The sequence below is a fragment of the Anolis sagrei genome, chromosome 8 (genome assembly GCF_037176765.1).
Source record: "Anolis sagrei isolate rAnoSag1 chromosome 8, rAnoSag1.mat, whole genome shotgun sequence".
In the NCBI taxonomy this organism is placed as follows: domain Eukaryota; kingdom Metazoa; phylum Chordata; class Lepidosauria; order Squamata; family Dactyloidae; genus Anolis; species Anolis sagrei.
The window spans coordinates 225,396-247,852 of record NC_090028.1 but is presented as its reverse complement, the minus strand read 5'-3'; the positions used below and the strand labels follow the sequence as shown (position 1 = coordinate 247,852).

At 48.3% G+C, this 22,457-nt stretch overlaps 1 protein-coding gene across 2 annotated transcripts in view; it reads left to right on the top strand.

Moving 5' to 3' along the window:
* Positions 1-21,845, top strand: part of FHOD1 (formin homology 2 domain containing 1) — a 54,495-nt gene extending 32,650 nt beyond the window's left edge. The window contains exons 8-24 of one of the 2 annotated variants that reach the window (XM_067470892.1): positions 268-362; positions 459-602; positions 2,976-3,172; positions 3,268-3,399; positions 3,760-3,783; positions 5,571-5,627; positions 8,298-8,413; positions 10,121-10,905; positions 12,331-12,483; positions 12,618-12,800; positions 12,921-13,040; positions 14,957-15,118; positions 15,456-15,646; positions 16,210-16,402; positions 18,042-18,204; positions 18,383-18,595; positions 21,194-21,845. In XM_067470892.1, the coding sequence (XP_067326993.1) occupies positions 268-362; positions 459-602; positions 2,976-3,172; positions 3,268-3,399; positions 3,760-3,783; positions 5,571-5,627; positions 8,298-8,413; positions 10,121-10,905; positions 12,331-12,483; positions 12,618-12,800; positions 12,921-13,040; positions 14,957-15,118; positions 15,456-15,646; positions 16,210-16,402; positions 18,042-18,204; positions 18,383-18,595; positions 21,194-21,276 (3,011 nt within the window). In that variant the 3' untranslated portion in view covers positions 21,277-21,845. The remainder of the gene's footprint in view (positions 1-267; positions 363-458; positions 603-2,975; positions 3,173-3,267; positions 3,400-3,759; positions 3,784-5,570; positions 5,628-8,297; positions 8,414-10,120; positions 10,906-12,330; positions 12,484-12,617; positions 12,801-12,920; positions 13,041-14,956; positions 15,119-15,455; positions 15,647-16,209; positions 16,403-18,041; positions 18,205-18,382; positions 18,596-21,193) is intronic. The other variant, XM_067470893.1, reaches the window with a different exon arrangement.
* Positions 21,846-22,457: the final 612 nt, after the last annotated feature.

Sequence of the window (22,457 nt, the reverse complement as noted above, 5' to 3'; positions counted from 1 at the left end):
AGCAAACTGCTAGCTCCCGATTCCAGCTCTTTATGCCACTTTCCCAAGCACTCTCCCCTGTTGTTCCTCAGAGCCAAGCGATTAGATGCAATTTCCTGTGATGGATGATGGCACCAGTCCTTAATTGCAGCCTTGACAGCTTAACATGCCTGGTTCTGCATTCTGGAGCTTTCAGTCCTGGCCTGACTCGGACACTGGGCAAGGAAGACCTTCATCTTCCTCCTCACTACGAGCCCTGACACCGTCTTCTTTCTTTCTTCCTTGCAGGCAGCTTGCCGTGGTCCCCGCTTGTGGCCATCCTGGAGCCAGAGAGTGGCTCGGACTCAGAGCTTCAGGTCTTTGCCATGACCCTCATCAACAAGGTGGGTCTGGAGGGGGAGGGGCGTGTGTGCGGGGGTCGCAATGCGGGTGCAGAACCCCCCTCCTCCCTCCGCTGACTGTCCGTTGGTGTCACGCAGACCCTGGCCGCCTTCCCTGACCAGGACTCCTTCTACGACGTGACGGACTGCCTGGAGCAGCAGGGCATGGAGCGCATCATCGCCCAGCACATGGCCAGCAAGGGCACCGACCCGGGGCTCCGGCACCAGCTGGCCATCTACGAGGTGAGGCCACGCCCTCAGTTTGGGGGTGGGGTGGGCTCTGCTGCTGCTCCTCCACCCCCTCCGTCTTGCATTGTCCCCTGCCACTGAATAGCTTTATTGTCATTGTACGCTCTACAATGAAACTAAATGCCACCCCCAATACGCATTATAGATGTCGAAGTACAAAAATAAAATACCCATCCTCCCACATTATAATCACTATTACACAGTCCCTATTAATGCCAATTTATTGATGAACAGGTGGATAAAAGATCAGACAGGTGGGTTGGTAGATAAATAGATGGATGATAGAGAAAGACGCAGGTGAATAGAGAGAGAGAAAGAGAGAAATGTGTTGGTGATGGATGGATGGATAGATAGATAGACAGACAGATGAAGAGATAGAGAAAGAGAAATGTGTTGGTGATGGATGGATGATGGATGGATGGATAGAGAGAGAGAGAGAGAGAGAGGTGAATAGAGAGAGAAAGAAATGTGTTGGTGATGGATGGATGGATAAATAGAGACACAGGTGAAGAGATAGAGAAAGAGAGAAATGTGTTGGTGATGGATGGATGGATAAATGGATTGATTGGTAGATGGATGGATGGATAGATAGATAGATAGATTGATAGATAGATAGATAGATAGATAGATAGATAGAGAAAGACACAGATGAAGAGATAGAGAAAGAAATGTGTTGGTGATGGATTGATGGATGGATAGATAGATAGAGAAAGACACAGATGAAGAGATAGAGAAAGAAATATGTTGGTGATGGATGGATGGATGGATTGGTGGATAGATAGATAGATAGATAGATAGATAGATAGATAGAGAAAGACACAGGTGGATAGAAAGAGAGAAAGAGAGAAATGTGTTGGGGATGGATGGATTGGTGGATGGATTGGTGGATGGATGATTTTATTTATTATTTATTTATTTATTTATTTATTTATTTTATGCATTTGTTGACCGCCGTTCTCAGCCCTAGGGCGACTCACGGCGGTTTACAACATATAAAAACAGTTTACAACAGGGCATATCACAACAGCAATATAATATGATTGGATTGGTAGATGGATGGATGGATGGATAGATAGATAGAGAAAGACGCAGGTGGATAGAAAGAGAGAAAGAGAGAAATGTGTTGGGGATGGATGGATGGATTGGTAGATGGATGGATGGATGATTGGATTGGTAGATGGATGGATGGATGGATAGATAGATAGAGAAAGACGCAGGTGAATAGAGAGAGAGAAAGAGAGAAATGTGTTGGTGATGGATGGATGGATGGATTGGCAGACGGATGGATAGATAGATAGATAGATAAAGACAGATGGAGAGAAAGAGAGAAATGTATTGGTGAATGGATGGATAGAGAGGTGGGTCAATAAGTAGATGACAGAGGAAGACAGAGAAAGAAATAGATTGGTAAATAGCTCAGTAAAGAGAGAGAAAGAATATAATTATTTTTATTGTCATTGTATGTCGTACAACAAAATTAAATGCCACCCCCAATACGTATAATATATGTTGAATTACAAAAACAAAACACCCATCATCCCACATTCTAATCACTATTTCAGAGTCTCTCATGCCAATCTATTGATGAACGGGTGGATAAAGGGTCAGATAGGTGGGTTGGTGGATAAATAGATGGATGATAGAGAAAGACACAGGTGAAGAGATAGAGAAAGAGAGAAATGAGTTGGTAAATTGATGGATGGAGAGGTGGATCAATAAATAGATGATAGAGGAAGACAGAGAAAGAAATGGATAGTTAAGTGGGGAGGGAGGTAGAGAAAGAAAGAAAGAAAGGGAAATGTATTGTTGAATGGATAGGGAGAGAGACAGGTAGGTAGGTAGGTAGGTCGGTAGGTAGGTAAAGGTCGATGATAGAGAGAGAAATGTACAGGTGAATGGATGGAAGGATGGATGGATGAAGAAGAGGTGCAATAAGTCAAGGATATGAACCAATGGAGACCCGAGAACTTACAACTGGCCACCTTCTCCACTTGATCTCCATGGATAGCCAAAGGCTGGATTTCTGATCTATTCCTTCTGTGTCCTATTATAAGAAACCTTGGTCTTATTGATGTTGAGAGGCAAATGGTTATGGGGCCTGCACCGCAAGAGCAGCCAATTCATGGCATCCTGGTAAAGAGACTTGAGAGCAGGCATGGGCCAACTTTGCCTCTCCCTCCAGGTGTTTGGACTCCAACTCCCACAATTCCTCACCATCTACTAATTGTTAGGAATTGAGGGAGCTGGAGTCCCAAACACCTGGTGGGAGGGCCGAAGTGGGCCCCTGCCTGCTCTCGAGTGTGGACAAAGCGCTGGCCCTTGAGGAGAGGGTCCCATGGCAACCCCCTCCTCTTCCTCTCCTCGCAGAGCACCCTGCGGTACGAAGACGGCCTGGAGGATCCCCCCGAGGGCCCCCCCGGGAAGGAGCGCCGGAAGGGGGAGGAGGGCCGGCGGGGGCCGCGGCGCTCCCTTGGGTACACCTCGGCCTTGGCGGCATCGGCGGTGGAGAGCGGCAGCGCCCAGCATCCCCCCGTCGCAGCCAAAGTGGAGAAGGAGGAGATGCCGTGAGTCAAGGGAGGAGGGGGGCGCGGGCTCGGTGGGAAGGGGCCGAAGCCCCTCTCCGTCCAGCTCCACAGCCTTTCGCATTCCTTTCTCCCAGGACGACCCACAGCAGCGTGTCCTGCGTGTCCGGCCTGCAGCTCTCCTCCCTGTTGGTGGGACCAGTCGAAGGAGGAGGATGCAGCAGCGGAGGGGAGACCCCCACCAGCCTGGGCGAGAGGAGCGTCTTCAAGTAGGTCCTGCTCCCTTCCTCTTGCCAAACGAGGAATTGTGTGACCTTCCTTGACTCTGAGTGGTGGGAGCTGCAGTGGCCTCTGTGAAAGTGACAAGGGGGATGTCTAGAGGGGGAGGGGGAGGAGGAGCATACTCCCCCCACCCCCACCCCATGGGGTCCCTGCCCTTGCAAGAGCTTTCTTCCCCCCACCACCTTGTTGCCCTCTTATTTTCTCTGCAGATGGGCCCACGGCACTGAGCGGGGTGTTGAGGGTAGAGATGGGGGGTGGGTGGGTTGGTTGGTTTCTCTTCGGATCCCCTTCTGCAACCTCAGCCCTTCTGCTCTCTCTGTCTCTCTCCGCTGCCTGCCCTCTTGCAGACTCCACGAATCCGCCTCTGCTTGGTAAGTCACTGGTGTGGCATGTGGCGTGGTGTAGATTGGCATGGCTGTTTGTGTGTGTAGGTGTGTGAGGGGAGGGGGTCCTAGCCCTGCAGCCCTTTGCATTGCCAGATTAGGGGCAGGGGGCCCATTTTGGGGAGGGGACCCCCATCTGCATTGCACTGGGTGCTGTGTGTGCCGGGTGGGCACCTGCGGTTGTGCCACGTAATCAGCTGGGGTTCCTTTGTGGGGAGTGCAAAGCTTCTCTTTGGGGAGGGGTCTCTCAAGGGGGGATTCTGGGCCTTTTGCTGCTTCCATGGAGGTGTCTCCTGCTGCCCGAGCAGCAGACGGAGGAGGACACAGCCACGCCGCTGCTCCTGGTTGCTTTTCCTCCTCCGGACAGCCATTCACGCCATGCGCCTGACCCATTTCCTTCTTGAGCCCACTCCCAAGGTGGCAAACATTTGGGAACATGTGTCCCAAATGCACGTGGGTCTCTGAAGAGAAAGCCAGGCGTTGCTCTTTACTTTTGATTTAAATCCCTCCAAATCCTCTGTTCATGTCCAGCATTTATTTTTAAAGTTTTAACTACTACATTTGGCCCAGCCATAGGTTTTTAATTCTTGTGTGTTATGGTCGGCTTGTTTATTTTGTTTATTGCTTGTTATTTTATTACTGCTTGTTGTTTTTGATGTGTTGTTGGGCTTGGCCTCATGTAAGCTGCTCCAAGTCCCCTTTGGGGAGATGGTGGTGGGGTATAAATCAAGTTTTATTATTGTTATTATTATTAGTGCGCCAAATCAAAACCGGCACTAATAACAAAAAAGTTTACTCATGCAAGCGTGTGCAAAAATATCACAGAGGTACGGGTAATTTAGTTTCAGTATATCAAAGATAAAATCCAAAAGAAAAGAGACTAAAAGATAGATTCCATAACGTCCCCATAGGCCCAGGAAGCAACGCCATGCTCCATGCCCATGCCGGAAGGCAGGCAACGAGACTACACAACCAACAACTGGGATTGGACTGGACTGAACTGGGGGACGAAGGAGGTGTATAATGAAATGGAGAAGGAGGAAGAGAGCAAAGGCAGGACAGGCAGGCAAAGCATTTGTAGGGAAATCACGCTTAGGGCAAAATGTGGTTTATTCATATTGCGCAATAGGAAGACAGACAAACAGCATAACACACAAAATTGTCCGTGTCTACCTGGGACGAATGTCCAACATATATACCCTACTTGTTGACAACTTTCAAAGTTCCCCTTTTTCCTTATTTGGCACAGCATTAAACAAACATTTCCTTTAGCATAAACAATCCCCAGAATATCTTACCACAAGATTTCTGTCGTAGTAAACAACTCCGAGGTTGTGTCCCATATATGGCGATATTGCATTCATCTTCAAGTAATGGCCGACCACAGCCATTTCCCATGTAAGCTGTGTAACACTTGCTTCCCTTGTGAGGGAGGCAGGCTGCATCTTTGAATAGGATATGTGTTCCCTGACACCCGTAATGACAGACCAGCAAGATGGAGTCGCTTTGGTTCACCGTTCCTCTCACATTGAGGGCACTTGCGGGAGTGTTTGCTCCCCAACAGCCCCTCCCGCAAAGGCAAAGTTTGGGCAATTGCATAAACTTCCCCCATGTGTTTGTAATGGAACCAATTAGGAAAGGACATTTATAACCCAGGAACAGCAATGGTGTTGCGTCGCATAATGTTTTGGCGTGGAGCTTTTTGGACGGGAAGGGGGATGCATGGCGTTGTGTCTCCCCATTGCCCTGTGGGGCTAACTGACTCTTTCTCCCAGGCAAGAGGAGGGCGCCCCCGCCTTAGGGGGGGACAGGCCTGTCCTGAAGCGCTTTGAGTAAGTAGAGCCAGCCAGTGAGTGTGCGCTTCAGCCAAGCCTTGCTTGTAGATGGACGGCAGCGTGTGGCCGGAATGGGGCTTGTGGGCAAGGGAAGCCTGCCACCTGGTGACTGAAGCAGGCACTGCGGGACTAGTCCCAAAAGCAAGAGAATTTGCTCCCTGTCCCAGGCGCCTGGGCTTTGCAGTTCTGCGGTGGATGGAAATGCAAACTCAGGGTCCTTTGTGACTGTTGGCAATGTTCAGGCTGGAGGCCCCATAACCCCCTAGTATCTATATCAGGCATGGGCAAAATTTGTCCCTCCAGTTGAGATTAGTTTCACAATTCAGCAACAGATCAGTTGCACAACTTCAGCGCTTTCCAGTAGTTTCTTCCTGCACAGTATTTTCAGTCAACTGCTCCCACAGCCTGCAGTCACTCTGGAACTCTTTTACAGACACTTGAGCACATGCCCGGCCATTGTCAATTTTACCATTGTCTTTCCCCCAGTCTAGATGACATTACAAACTTACCACAGCGCACAGTTATATCTTGTCTTAGCAGACAGGTTCTTTTAATCAATTACATAGAGCCTTCGATGAACAGTATCACAGCACAAGGAGAGGGAGAGAATACACTGTACATGACTTCCTTATATACAATTCTATACAATTACACATAGCAATCTCTGATTGGTTCCCAACTCATTGACTTAACTCAGACCCAGGATTACATCATTCACAATCACCTGGACTAGGCCAGAACACATTCTCCAAATGATTCCCTATATACAGTTAATGCATGACTCAGCATTTCCAATAGAAGCCTATTAGCAGTGCATGACTCAGCTATATTACATTGCAATATATTGTAAAACCTGACAGATTATTATTCCTGGTCTGCGACGAACAGCATCACAGCACAAGAAGAGAGGATACACTGTACATGACTTCCTTATATACAATTCTATACAATTACACATAGCAATCTCTGATTGGTTCCCAACTCATTGACTTAACTCAGACCCAGGATTACATCCTTCACAATCACCTGGACTAGGCCAGAACACATTCCCCAAATGAAGTTCTATATACAGTTAATGCATGACTCAGCATTTCCAATAGAAGCCCATTAGCAGTGCATGACTCAGTTAAATTACATTACAATACATTGTAAAACCTGACAGTTTCGGACTGCATCTCCCACAATTCCTAACAGCCATTACAAAGTCCAAAAGTCCTTGAGGGATAACGCTTGCTCATGTTTATCTTCTAATCAAATGAGGAGAGTTACAATACAATAGTGTAATTCACAGAATGGCATTAATGAGGGGTGCAATAGAAAGAATGATCTGCATCATGGGTTTTGTGTCTTGGCCTGATCATATGACACCTACCACTGTCTCAAACAACGTCATGCAGGTGAAAATGCCTGTATGATCTCACTGACCCCCTCACCTCTGCCCTTCTTTCCTTAACTTTCTCAAAACGACATTCTAATAAAACTTACACTCGGGTGGTGCAGGTATTAAACCTTTCTCATCCCAAGACCACATGGAGCGGGGTCCCGGGCAGAGGCATCGGCTTCAGTTGGGAGCCCCCCCTCAACATCAACTGATCCTCTGGGGCCAGAGTGAAGAGAGGGGTCCAGGAAGATATTGTATTTATTTTATTTATTGTATTGTATATTACTTGCGAGCTGCTCTGAGTCCCCTTCGGGGTGAGAAGGGCGGCATATAAATGTCATAAATAAATAGTAATAAATAATAATTCTGTGAGTTGGGATCAAGTCTGACCCAAGGACTGGACGTTTGACCCAGTGCGGGTTTTTGCCCCCAGGGCCAGACCTGCCTTTGTGGTGGCCCCCCACCTTTGGGGTCAGGTGGGCCATGGACTCCCTCCCCCCAGTTCATTTCCTGATTATATGACACCCACCACTGTCTCAAACAACGTCATTCAGGCGGAAATGCCTGTAAAATCTCACTGACCCCTTCACTTCTGCCCTTCTTTCCTTAACTCGGGTGGTGCAGGTATTAAACCTTTCTCATCCCAAAGCCTTTCTCATTCAATAATCCTCAATCAGGATTATTGAAATGGAATGGAAAACGGAAATTAGAAGTATGAGTTAGCGATTGCTGACCATGTAAGAGGAGGAACTGGGTTTGTATTGTTTTATTGATTTTATTGATTTTATTGGTATAATGCTTGAACTAGTATGAATTGTGAATTGATGTAATTTTTGTGTCTTGATTGTTCTGTGCTGCAGGCATCAAATTGTGCCTTGCTTTTGTAAGCCGCCCTGAGTCCCCTTCGGGGTGAGAAGAAAGGCGGGGTAAAAGAACCCCAAATAAATAAATAAATAAGACCACATGGAGCGGGGTCCCGGGCAGAGGCCTCAGCTTCTGTGGGTTGGGATCAAGTCTGACCCAAGGACTGGACCAGTGTGGGTTTTGCCCCCAGAGCCAGACCTGCCTTGGTGGTGGCCCCCCACCTTTGGGGTCAGGTGGGCCATGGACTTCCTCCCCTTCCTCCAAAGCACCTGACGGGCAGAAGGGTTTTGGCTTTGGCTTCATGCTGTTGTTTTTGCGGAGTGGGGTGGGGGGCAGCCTCGTTGCGTGGAAGGGGAGGACCGGGCTTCCCTCCACAAAGCAAAGCAGGCTGTGATGGTCTCTCCTCCTTCTCCCCAACGCAGAGCCCGCTTCCTGGAAAACCTGGCTGCCTCCCAGAAGGAGAAGCTGATTGCCATCTCCCAGGGCCGGGCGGAAGTGCTGGCGGAGGCCGCTCCGGGCCCTGAGCAGCTCGGACCAGGTGAGGCCGTGCGGGTGGATCCTTTGCATCCTGGGCTCGCTCTTTGTTGCTGGAGATACCCATGTTCATAATGTTCGTTTTTATGCTGGGAGACCGTTATATCACACCAGAGAATTTACCTGTCTGTGTTAGAATGATTATAATAACATTATTATTATTATCACAACTCCACAACTCCAGGTATTCTTGGAAGACACGGATTATCTGGATCCGGCACAGTCTGGCTTTAGGCCGGGACATGGAACTGAAACAGCCTTGGTCGCCTTAGTGGATGATCTTTGCCGTGTGTCCCTGTTGGTTCTGCTGGACCTCTCTTTGGCCTTCGATACCATCAATCACGGTATCCTTCTGGGACGCCTCGCCGGAATGAGCCTTGGAGGTGTTGTTCTGCAGTGGCTCCGGTCATTCCTGGAGGGTCGGTCTCAGAAGGTGTTGTTGGGGGACACCTGTTCAACTCCACAACCATTGTTTTGTGGGGTTCCTCAGGGCTCAGTACTGTCCCCTATGTTGTTTAACATCTACATGAAGCCGCTGGGGGAGATCATCCAGAGTTTCGGGGTACGGTGTCATCTGTACGCAGATGACATCCAACTCTGTCCCTCCTTCCCACCTGCTACTAAGGAGGCTGTCGAAGTCCTGAACCGGTGCCTGGCCGCTGTGACGGTCTGGATGAGGGCGAACAAACTGAAATTAAATCCAGACAAGACAGAGGTACTCCTGGTCAGTCGCAAGGCCGAGCAGGGTATAGGGTTACAGCCTGTGCTGGATGGGGTCGCACTCCCCTTGAAGGCGCAGGTTCGCAGCTTGGGTGTGACCCTGGATTCATCGTTGAGCCTGGACCCCCAGGTTTCAGCGGTGACCAGGGGAGCATTTGCACAGCTCAGGCTCGTGCGCCAGCTGCGCCCGTACCTTGGGAAGTCTGACTTGGCCACGGTGGTACACGCTCTGGTCACATCCCGCCTCGACTACTGCAACGCTCTCTACACCTTTGAAGACTGCTTGGAAGCTTCAAATGGTCCAATGCTCGGCAGCCATGATACTAACAGGAGCGGCACTCAGGGAGCACACCACTCCTCTGTTGCGCCAACTCCACTGGCTGCCAGTTTGCTCCCGGGCACAATTCAAAGTGATGGTGTTAGCCTATAAAGCCCTAAACGGTTCTGGCCCTACTTACCTCTCCAAACGCATCTCCTCCTATGAACTGACTAGGACACTAAGATCATCTGGGGAGGCCCTGCTCTCGGTCCCACCTGCATCACAGGTGCGCTTGGCGGGGACGAGAGACAGGTCCTTCTCAGTGGTGGCCCCTCGGCTGTGGAACGCCCTGCCTGCAGATATCAGATTGGCCCCCTCCCTCCCCACTGCCGTTTCGGAGGAAAGTGAAGACCTGGCTGTTTGAACAAGCATTCGATTAAGCAGTGTAATTGAACATAGGAATACGGAATAATGGATGACGAGACTGGGTTCTGATTTTACTGTTGAGGCGATAATGATTGATATACGGATGTTTAATGATTTGTGTTAGAATTGTTTTTAATTGCCCTATACTTGTCTCGTGATGTTTTGTACTCATGTTGTTCACCGCTTTGAGTCGCCTGAGGGCTGAGAAAAGCGGGATAGAAATAAAGTAAATAAATAAATTAATAATAATAATAATTATAATTATTATTATTATTATGTCCGTAATGCCTCCCTCTCTGTCCTCAGGAAGGTGGAGCGAAGGGGCCAACGAGGAAGAGCCAAGGGCCCCGTCGGTAGCGGGCCCCTGCCATCCCCAAGAGGTCGAGGAGCTGTCCCCTGCCAGCCGTGGCCCCTCTCCGTTGAGCACCCCGTCTCCTCCTGAGAAGAAGAAGGGCCCCCCATGCCAGCACCAGCAGCATTCGCCTCCATGGGTGCAGCCCCCGCTCTTGCCCACAGAAGCGAACCGAGGGGCCCCTCCCGAAGAAGAGGTCACCCAGTTGCCGGCCGTCCGGGCGCTGAGGGCGCAGTTCAGCCTGGAGGCCGAGTCCAGCCTGCAGAGCCTGGAGCGGACCTTGCTGGGCCCCTCCGGGAAGGACGCTGGGGGTCCCTCTGGCCCTCCGCCACTCAAGATCCGGGACTTGGACTTCTCCGACTTGGGCGAAGAGGAAGACAAAGATGTCATAGAGGAAGAGGAGGAGGAGGGGCTGATCCCGTCCTGGGGGGCCACGGGGTTGGCCGGAATCCCACCCCCTCCGCCCCCTCCCCTCCCTGGCTGCCCCCCTCCCCCTCCTCCGCCTCCCCTCCTTCCCCCTGGCCCCCCACCTTTGGCCATCGGGCAGGACACTCCCTCTCCGGCCAAGAAGAAGATGGTCAAGCTCTTCTGGAAGGAGATCAAAGACCCCGAGGGCCAAGGCGGCGGAGGGCGTTTTGGGGCATCCACGCTGTGGGCCTCCCTGGAGGCGGTGGAGGTGGACGCGGCCAAATTGGGGCACCTCTTCGAGTCCAAGGCCAAGGAGTCGCTCGGCAGCAAGGTAAGGCCGGACCTTGACCCCCTCCCCCCTGGTCATCCCGTTAGAGTACAGAGATGTCTCCTTATGGAGAGAAAAAGGGGTGTAAATAAACATAATAAACATAATAATAATAATAATAATAATAATATGAGTCTCCTTATGGAGAGAAAAAGTGGAGTATAAATAAACAATAATAATAATAATAATAATAATAATAATAATATACAAGGCCTTATGGAGAGAAAAACTGGAGTATAAATAATAATAATAATGATGATGATGGTAATATACACGAGTCTCCTAATGGAGAGAAAAACTGGGGTATAAATTAATAATAATAATAATAATAATAATAATAATAATTCTACAAGTGGTCTACAAGTGCAGTAAATAAATAAATAAATAATAATAATAATAATAATAATGGTAATAATATATATGAGTTTCCTTATGGAGAGAAAAAGTGGGGTATAAATGAATAATAATAATAATAATAATAATATAATACAAGGCCTTATGGAGAGAGAAAGCGGGGTATAAATAAACATAATAATAATAATAATAATGGTAATGGTAATAATATATATGAGTGTCTTTATGGAAAGAAAAAGCGGGGTATAAATAACAACAACAACAATAATAATAGTAATAATATACAAGGCCTTATGGAGAGAAAAAGTGGTGTATAAATGAACAATAATAATAATATTTGAGTCTCCTTATGGAGAGAAAAGGGGGTGTAAATAAACGTAATAATAATGATAATGGTAATAATATATATGAGTCTTCTTGCAGAGAGAAAAAGCAGGGTATAAATAATAATAATAATAATAATAATAATAATAAACGATGCCTTATGGAGAGACAAAGCAGTATATAAATGAACATAATAATAATAATGGTAATACACATGAGTCTCCTTATGGCGAGAAAAAGCCAGGGTATAAATGAACATAATAATAATAATAATAATAATAATAATAATAATAATATACATTAGTCTCCTTATGGAGAGAAAAAGCGGGCTAAATAATAATAGTAATAATAGTAATATACAAGGCCTTATGGAGAGAAAAAGTGGGGTAAACATGAACAATAATAATAATGTTTGAGTCTCCTTATGGAGAGAAAAAGCAGGATATAAATGAACATAATAATAATAATAATAATAATAATAATAATAATATACAAGGCCTTATGGAGAGAAAAAGGGGTGTAAATAAACATAATAATAGTGATAATGGTAATAATATATATGAGTCTCCTTGCAGAGAGAAAAAGCAGGATATAAATAATAATAATAATAATAATAATAATAATAATAATAATAAATGAGGCCTTATGGAGAGACGAAGCAGGGTATAAATGAACCTAATAGTCATAATAATAATCATAACACGTGCCTGTATGTGTTTCCTTCCTTCCGTGTCTGGGGCTGCCCCCAAGAAAGCAGCGGATGGGAAGAAGCTGCTGGTGGTGCTGGACCCCAAGCGGAGCAACGCCATCAACATCGGGCTGACCGTCCTGCCGCCCGTCCACATCATCAAGCAGGCCATCCTCAACTTTGACGAGTTCGCCATTAACAAGGAAGGGATCGAGGTGAGACTTGGCCCCGGGGATCCCATGGGGACCCTGGAGAGAGAGTGGCGCTCCTCTCCCATCGTGATGCGTGGAAGCAACCCGTGGGGGAGCGCCTGGACGCGGGTCTCAGACGTGTCCTTGTTTCTCGCCAGAAAATCCTGACGATGGTCCCGACGGAGGAGGAGCGGCAGCGGATCCAGGAGGCGCAGCTGGGCAGCCCGGACCTCCCGCTGGGCTCGGCGGAGCAGTTCCTGCTGGCGCTCTCCTCCATCGCGGAGCTCCAGGCACGGCTCCAGCTCTGGGCCTTCAAGCTGGACTATGACACCATGGAGCAGGTCGGGGCCCCTCGGCAGAGATGCACAGAGCAGCAGGGGAAGAGGGGTGGGTGAAGAAGAGACCAAAATGTGTCGGGGAATCCAAGCTGTTGGGCTCAAAAATAACCCTCACCCTTGCAGGAGATTGCAGAGCCGCTGTTTGACCTGAAGCTTGGGATGGAGCAGCTGGCCCAGAACCGGACCTTCAAGTGCGTCCTTGCCACGCTCCTGGCCATGGGCAACTTCCTGAACGGATCCCAGGTGAGAAGGAGGGGAGCGAGGCTATGGGGATGGGGGTGACTGTGTTTTGGCCCCTGGCCCAAGCATGCCATAGGGATGCCTGGCCTCCTCACAATGTTCTAGAGCTAAAATTTAGGGGTCTTTGCCAGGAGGCAGAGACCAATTAGACTCCTCAAAGAGTTCTTTTTTCCCTGGTGAGACAGAGAAGCATCCCATATTTTTCCCTGATTTCCCAATGAAAAGTCTCACCAGTTGAAGAAAAGCCATCGAGGTTTAATGCGATTCAGCTGAAACCGGATGCAAAGCTGCAATCATTCGCCAAGCTAAGCATGAGGGGAATACACCAATGCAGTCATATTTATAGTAAATTCAAATTTGCAGAGTTCAAACTCCCCGCCCCAGCTTCCCTGTTGTTCCCTGCTGTGATTGGGTGATGGGCAGACACCTGGGAGGCAGCCCTCCCGCCCCCGGCACCTCTGGACCAATCAGGAAGCTCCAGTGGTCCGTAGGATCCAATGGGGAGACCTCTGCCACCTGGTGGTGACAACCAATCAGGAGAGATGGAGGCGGGATGATGGAATACAAAGGAATCTGGGAAGGAATCTTTAAACAAAGGAATGCCATGTGCTCTTGTGAGACAAAGGGTCAACATGTGTCCTGATCCTTCCTGGCTGTGAGACAGGAGAACAATGATGGCAGCCTGAGGTTAATGCTAAGTAAACAAAAGCAGAGGGGAAGATTTCCCCTTATCTTACAGAAACTTTTGTCAAACAATTCTTTACTCTAGTGGGCCATCTTCCGAGGCTAGAGATAAGAATCTCCTTCTTTTATCCATGCAAATGTGTCTTTGGTGGGAGGTTTCAGTCTTTTGTTTCTGAAGGCCAGGGGGTTCATATTTCTTTGGAGGGAGAAGGGGCAAAGGGTCAAGAATACAAAGAAACATAAAAACCATATAGAAATTATACACAGGGAAATCATATGCAGCTATCTTCCCATCCGGGACCCCAGAGAGAGATTAATAATACCAATTATAAAAAGCAGACGATATCAGGACACAGCATGAATTCATAAGTTGTCTTGAAGAAAGTTCATGGGTAGAGAGCGAGTCCTTGAAGAGAGTGAAGTCCAGGAATGTAGCAGAATTCAAAAAGCCACCAAAGGGAGTCTATGGAGTTCCACTGGGTCAAGACGCAAAGCCCTGCAGCGCTGGGATGGAAGCCGGTCCTTGGAAAACTACAGCTCTCTCTCGAGAGAGAGAGGCAGAGACCCCAAGGTCTAGCCATTCCCAAAGTTTCATGGGGTCCTCATTGTTGTTAAGGCCTTGACAAATTGACCAAGACTTAACCCCTATTGTGCAGTCTGGTACCTTTGTCCTTTGCAGAACTATAAGTCACCATCCCTTGTTAGCGGGGGGGGGGGGGGTCATGCTCGGCTTCAACAATAGGCTTAGAGAGGGGAAGGCATCAGGTAAACAAAGAGGACTTTGGGACAGGTTCTTTGCACCAGAAAAGGCAAAGAGGTGACAGGAGAGCTTGACATATCTGGAGGGTTTGTTGTCATTGTGTCCAGTTCAATCACTGGGTTTAAATGGCAAGAAAGGAGACTTGGATTGAATATTGGGAAGGTGTGGTGTGTCTTAGGAGCCATTGGCCAGTGAAAGATAGTCTTCCAAGATGTTTGATCAGAGCAGAAATGGGCATGTATTGGGGATGCTTTTGCTGCAGATCCTTGCAGTTAGCAAGCGGTTGGCCTACGCCAGGCATGGGCAAACTTTGGCCCTCCAGGCGCTTTGGGCTTGGTAGTTGTGGGAGTTGGAGTCCAAAACACCTGGAGAGTTGGCCAAAGTTGGCCCACGACTGCTCTAGAGGGGAGGTCCACTCCTTTCGTCTTTTGGGAGGGACCTGCGCATGTTCCCTGACCCGGCCCTCCTGCCACAGAGCCGCGGCTTCGAGCTGAGCTACCTGGCCAAGGTCTCGGAGGTGAAGGACACCGTCCACCGGCAGACGCTGCTGCACCACCTCTGCCACTTCGTGGTGGAGAAGTTCCCAGACTCCACGGACCTCTACTCGGAGATTCCCGCCATCACACGCTCAGCCAAGGTGAGGAGAGGGAGGCTGGGGGGGGGGGCTTTCTCCCAAGGGGGGAGGACAATCCCCATGGTCTTCCCATTCTCCCTCCCTCTGTTCCGCCTCCTTTAGGTTTTCTTTCATGTCAGGAGCGACTTGAGAAACTGCAAGTCACTTCCGGTGTGAGAGAATTGGCTGTCTGCAAGGACATTGCCCAGGGGATGTTGCCATGGGGATGTTGCCCAGGGGATGTTGCCCAGAGGATGTTGCCCAGATGTTTTACCACCCTGTGGGAGGCTGCTCTCATGTCCCCGCATGAGAAGCTGGAGCTGACAGATGGGAGCTCACCCTGCTCACCCCGCTTCTTTAGGTGGACTTTGAGGAGCTGGCAGAAGGGCTGCTGCAGCTGGAGCGGAGGTGCCGGGCTGCCTGGGAGAGCCTGAAGGCGGTGGCCAAGCATGACCTTAAGCCGGCCCTGAAGGCCAAGCTGACCGACTTCCTGCAGGCCTCCACACAGAAGATCGTCATCCTCAAGGTGGTGCACAGGCGCGTCCTCAACAGGTAGAGTGGGGTGTGTGTGTGTGTCAGGAGTCAATTTCTGACATCGCAAATTCCCTCCGTGACCTCCTGACTGAATCATCCTGGCTGAATCAATTCTCTCTCTGTGACATTTTGAAGCCAGCAGAGAGTGCTGGAAACCTTGTATGGGAACTTGTGAAGCAACAAAATCTAATGAGGAAACTGAGAAGAAGGGGGAGATGGGCAGCAAGGGTGTATAAAAGGAAGTGGTGGTGGGGAAAAGTCAGTAGTGTCTCTCTTTGCTGCAGAGATACAAGCAATATATTCATTTCCAAGCAAAACCGGCTTGTGAGTGGTCATTTAATATTGCTATATAAAACCTACAGTCTTACAGAGAGCGGGGGCTTGTCACACAATCCAAGAGTTGGAAGAGAGAGGATATTTAGTTCCCTTCTGCCATGCAGGAAAAGGGAAGAGGAGGGGAGGTCAAAGTGATTGCCTCTAATTGTCCCGGGAACACCTGAGTTGAAAAGGAGTGGGGCCATGATGCATAAGGGTCTCACCCAAGGGGTCTTCCTCCTCCTCATCCTATTCTGATTCTATAGGTTCCGCTCCTTCCTGCGCTTCCTGGGCTATGACCGGCGCTCAGCGCAGGAGCTGCGGGCCACCGACTTCTGCCGGACGCTGCGGGAGTTTGCGCTGGAGTTCCGGACGTGTCGTGAGCGGGTCCTGCAGCAGCGCAAGAAGCGGGCGGCGCATCGCGAGCGGAGCAAGACTCGCGGGAGGATGATCACCGAGGTTGGCCGGCATCCATGTGCCCATTGGGGAAAGTGGTGGTGTTGTTGGGAGTGGGGGGCGTTGGCTCTATTGCGATTAGCGCCAGAAAAACAATCCATCCCTCACAGGACTAAACAACAACAACAACAACTGGGTTGTTGTAGGTTTTTTCGAGCTATATGGCCATGATCTAGAGCAGTGGTTCTCAACCTTGCTGATGGCGTGACCCCTTAATGCAGTTCCCTATGTTGTGGTGACCCCCAACCATAATATTGTTTTCGTTGCTACTTGATACCTGTCATTTTACTACTGTCATAAATTATAATGTAAATATCCGCTATGCAGCATGGATTTTCATTCACTGGACTAAATTGAGCACAAATACCCAATATGCCCAAATGTGAATGCTAGTGGGGTTGGGGGGAGGATTGATTTTGTCATTTGGGAGTTGTAGTTGCTGGGATTTATAGTTCACCTACAATCAAAGAGCATTCTGAACTCCACCAGCGATGGTTTTAAACCGAACTTGGCACACAGAACTCCCATGGCCAACAGAAAACACTGGAAGGGTTTGGTGGGGATTGACCTTGAGTTTGGGAGTTATAGTTCACCTATATTCAGAGGAGTGCTGTGGATTCATGCAACGATGAATCTGGACCAAACTTGGCACAAATACTCAATATGCCCAAATGTGAACACTGGTGGAGTCTGGGGAAAATAGACTTTGTCATTTGGGAGATGTAGTTGTTGGGATTTATAGTTCATCTAGAATCAAAGAGCATTCTGAACTCCACCAATGATAGAATTGAACCAAACTTGGCAAACAGAATCCCAATGACCAACAGAAAATACTATGTTTTCTGATGGCCTTTGGTGACCCTTGACACCCCCTCATGACCCCCTCAGGGGTCCCGACCCCCAGGTTGAGAAACACTGGTCTAGAGGCATTCTCTCCTGATGTTTCTCCTACATCTATGGCAAGCATCCTCAGAGTTAGTGAGGTCTGTGATGCTTGCCATAGATGCAGGCGAAACGTCAGGAGAGAATGCCTCTAGACCAGTGGTTCTCAACCTGGGGTCCCCAGATGTTTTTGGCCTACAACTCCCAGAAATCCTAACAGCTGATAAACTGGCTGAGGTTTCTGGGAGTTGTAGGCCAAAAACATCTGGGGACCCCAGGTTGAGAACCACTGCTCTAGACCATGGCCATATAGCCCGAAAAAACCTACAACAACCCAGTAATTCCGGCCATGAGAGCCTTCAACAAAACAAACAACAACAACAATTTTGTTCTTATATTCCGCCACCATCTCCCCGAAGGGACTCGGGACGGCTTACAGACAACACCCTGAGTCCCCCCCGGGGTGAGAAGGGCGGGGTAGAAGTAAGTGAAATAAAACACAAAGTGCCTAAAAACAAACATTAAAATGAAGCACAATATAAAACACAATAAAATACATATGCATATAAAAACATCCACTCAGACTCAATAAAAGTTACCGGAGTGACGGTAAACTGCTGTAAAGATGGCCAGGCTGTAAACAATTGGAATGGAATAAGTGCCGGCTGTTAGGAATTGTGGGAGTCCCACAAGGGCCAAAGTTGTGTACATACGTGCCAGTGCCCTTCCGTCATGGCTGCTGCTTCTTCCTCTCTCGCAGATGGAGAGGTTCTCCGTTGCCCACAAGGCCGACGAAGAGGGCCCCCCGCCCGCCGTGCTCTCCGCCCGCCTCCAGCAGAAGGACGAAGCCGGGCACCAGAGCATGGCCAGCATCCTCATCGCCCCCTCGGAGCCCTCCGCACGCCGGTCCCGGGGCAGCAGAGGTCAGCCGGGGGGGGGGGGGGGGGGATCATTTCCCAGGTTTCGGTCATTGCATGGTGTCTTCAGCCTTGGCAGACCCCAGTCATACAATGTCAATCTACCCATCCCAGACAATCATGGTGGTGTGTACCTCTGGGGTGGTGCTGATGAGGCCGCTCTCTTTGCCTTTCCCCCTTCCAGGGTTTTCCAAGCAGAGCTCCCCCAGCGCGGCCCCTGCCCGGCCTCAGGAGGGGGAGGAGGAGCCCCCCCAGCGCATGCCCCCCGTTGGCTCCCCTTCAGAGGAAGAGGAGGAGGAGATCATGGATCGGCTGGTCAAGTCCGTCACACAGAGCAGCCCTCCACGGCCGGGTGCTGGGAAGGAGCGCAAGCGGTCAAGGCTCAACCGCAAGTCCCGTAAGTTCCCCTTCCTTTGTGTGTGTGTGAGTGTTGGGGGGGGAGGGGGAGCCAATCTGGGAACCCAATAATAATATATGGAAATTATCAATCATAATATATAGAAATGCCAATAATAATATACAGAAATAACAACATTGTAATTATAAGACTGTAGGATCTAGATAGCAATATTAAATAACCACTCACAAGCCGGTTTTGCTTTGAAATGGATATATTGCTTGTATCTCCGCTGCAAAGAAAGACACGACTGACTTTTCCCCACCACTACTTCCTTTTATACACCTTTCCTGCCCATTTCCCCCTCTTCTCGGTTTCCTTATTAGAACTTGTTGCTTCATAAGTTCCAATACAAGGTTTCCAGCGCCCTCAAAATGTCACAGAGTCAGCCAGGATGATTCAGCCAGGATGATTCAGTCAGGATGTCACGGAGGGAATTTGCAATGTCTTCATGCCATCAGAAATTGACTCTTGACAGTAATGCAATAACACTAATATTTTATATATAATATCAATAATGTTATAATATTATATATTATATATATTACAATTTATGATATAGAGGAGCCCCCGGTGGCGCAGTGGGTTAAAGCGCTGAGCTGCTGAGCTTGTTGATCGAAAGGTCGCAGGTTCGATTCCGGGGAGCGGCGTGAGCTTCTGCTGTCAGCCCTAGCTTCTGCCAACCTAGCAGTTCGAAAACATGCAAATGTGAGTAGATCAATAGGTACCGTTCTGGCGGGAAGGTAACGGTGCTCCATGCAGTCATACTGGCCACATGACCTTGGAGGTATCTATGGACAACGCTGGCTCTTTGGCTTAGAAATGGAGACGAGCACCACACCCCAGAGTCAGACATGACTGGACTTAATGTCAGGAGAATACCTTTACCTATGATATAGTCCAATATAATCCTATTAATATAATATACTGGTAGTGTATTGTATTATATATATATATATATATATATATATATATATATATATATATGTGTGTGTGTGTGTGTGTGTGTGTGTGTGTGTGTTTGTGTGTGTGTGTGTGTGTGTGTGTGTGTGTGTGTGTAGTGGTATAATAATATAGTACAATATATTAGTATATAATAATATACTAATTGTATATTGCATATTACATGTAATATTACTAATAAGGCAGTCTAATGATATAGTATAATATAGCAATATATAATACTAATATTGTGCTATGCTATTAATATAATATATAGTATATACATATAATATTGATAATAATATTATAATGTAATACAATATAGTATTGATAGAATCCTAGAGTTGGAAGAGACCCCCTCCTGGGCCATCCTCCAGTCCAACCCCATTCTGCCGAAAAGCAGGAATATTGCATTCAAATCACCCCTGACAGATGGCCATCCAGCCTCTGCTTCAAAGCCTCCAAAGAAGGAGCCTCCACCACGCTCCGGGGCAGAGAGTTCCACTGCTGAACGGCTCTCACAGTCAGGAAGTTCGTCCTTATGACAATAATACAGTAGATTGGTGTGAGTTTTGCAGGCTGCCTGGCCATGTTCCAGAAGCATTCTCTTCTGATGTTTCGCCCGCATCTATAGCAGGCATACTCAGAGGTTGATGGGTCTGTTGGAAACTAGGAAAATGGGGGTTGGAGTGATATCCAGGTTGGGCGAAAGAACTCTTGTCTGGTTGAGGCAGGTGTGAATGTTGTTATTGGTCACCTTGATTAGCACTGAATGGCCTTGCAGCTTCAAAGCCTGGCTGTTGCTGCCTGGGGGAATCCTTTGTTGGTAGGTGTTAGCTGGCCCTGATTGCTTCATGTCAGGAATTGCCTTGTTGTTTGAAACAACCAATCAGGTCAGAAACAATAAATAAAAACAATCACAACATAAAAAATAATAATAACAAATCCAAAAAGTAACCAAAAGTTATAAAAAAATTAATGACTTAGAATAGATAAACAAAATGTAACACATCACAAACATTTGTCACAGGTTTGTTTACGTGGCAAATGTTTGTGATATGTTACACTTTGTTTATCTAATTCATTAATTTTAATAACTTTGGGTTACTTTTTGGATTCGTTACTATTATTTCTTATGTTGTGATTGTTTTTATTTATTGTTTCTGACTTGATTGGTTGTTTCAAACAACAAGGGAATGGGTTGTTGTAGGTTTTCTCAGGCTATATGGCCATGTTCTAGAGGCATCTTCTCCTGACGTTTCACCTGCATCTATGCAGGTGAAACGTCAGGAGAAGATGCCTCTAGAACATGGCCATATAGCCCGAAAAAACCTACAACAACCCAGTGATTCCGGCAATGAAAGCATTCAACAATACAACAGGGAAATGCCTGACATGAAACAACCAGGGCCAGCTAACACCTCCCAACAAAGGTTCCCCCAGACAGCAACAGCCAGGCTTTGAAGCTGCAAGGCCATTCAGTGCTAATCAGGGTATATTTAATATTGTACGTTTCTATGCTGTTGTAAACCACCTTGAGTCGGCTGGCGAAAGGCAAGGTATTCGGCCGCCTGTCCCGGTGGGACTTCTGCCCGTGCAAGTTCCCTCAGCGACCTCTTCCTCGCCCTCTTCCTTTTCTCTTTCCTCTTCCTCCAGTGAGGCGGACCCTGAAGAACGGCCTCAGCGATGAGCTGGTGCAAGCCTTGGGCTTGGCGAAGGCAGCCGGGGTTGCAGTTTGAAGACGAGGAGGAGGAGGAGGATGCGGCGGTGACCGTGACGGCGCAGAGGAAGACCTGCTCTTCCCAAAGCCAGAAGGAAGAAGAGGAAGAAGAGGAGGCCCTGTGTTCAGAGGAGGGAGATGGTCTGAAGAAGGCATGGGCCAACTTCGGCCCTCCCTCCGGGTGTTTTGGACTACAACTCCCACAATTCCTAACAGCCTTATGGAAGTTGTATTCCAAAACAGACCAGTGAGAGGCGCAGCTCTTTGGATGCATGGACTGGACTGGCATTGCACGGAATGGGCAGCCTTGGCCCGCCTTGGGTGCCTTTGTTTTCTCCGTTGCGCTTTCCCTGGTTCCAAACAGTATTATTATGCGTGTGAGTTTGCGCGTCTTCAGCATTTGCACATTTTTTTTCCGTCCGTCCGCCCCTCAGGAACTGGGGGCAGAAGGGAGGGGGGCGCCTTAACCACTATCTTCCCTCCCCCCTCCCCATTCCGTCCTGTGGTATTTCTTTGGCCTCAAACACATTGTCCCTCCTGGACTACGAAACGAGAGGTGCAAAAATATAGAATGTTACAGCAACACAAGCTGCTTGCGTTTGTTTTGTGAGTGTGGCTTTGACACCATTCCTCCAAGGCTGGATCAGGGTTGAGCTCATGGGGGGGGGGGGGGGCGTTGGAGAGAATCTTAAAGAGTTGGAGGGGGACCCCGAAGACCATCTAGTCCAATGGTTCTCAACCTTCCTAATGCCACGACCCCTTAATACAGTTCCTCATGTTGTGTTGACCCCCAACCATAAAATTATTTCCATTGCTACTGTAATTTTGCAACTGTTATGTATAGTCATGTGAATATCTGATATGCAGCATGTATTTTCATTCACTGGACCAAATTTGGCACACATGCCCGATATGCCCAAATTTGAATACTGGTGGGGTTGGGGGTGATTGATTTTGTCATTTGGGAGTTGTAGTTGCTGGGATTTATAGTTCTCCTAAAATCAAAGAGCATTCTGAACTCCACCAATGATGGAATTGAACCAAACTTGGCACACAGAACTCCCTTGACCAAGAGAAGGGTTTGGTGGGCACCGACCTTGAGTTCTGGAGTTGTAGTTCGCCTACATCCTGAGAGCACTGTGGACTCAAACAATGATGTATCTGGACCAAACTTGGCACAAATACTCAATATGCCCAAAT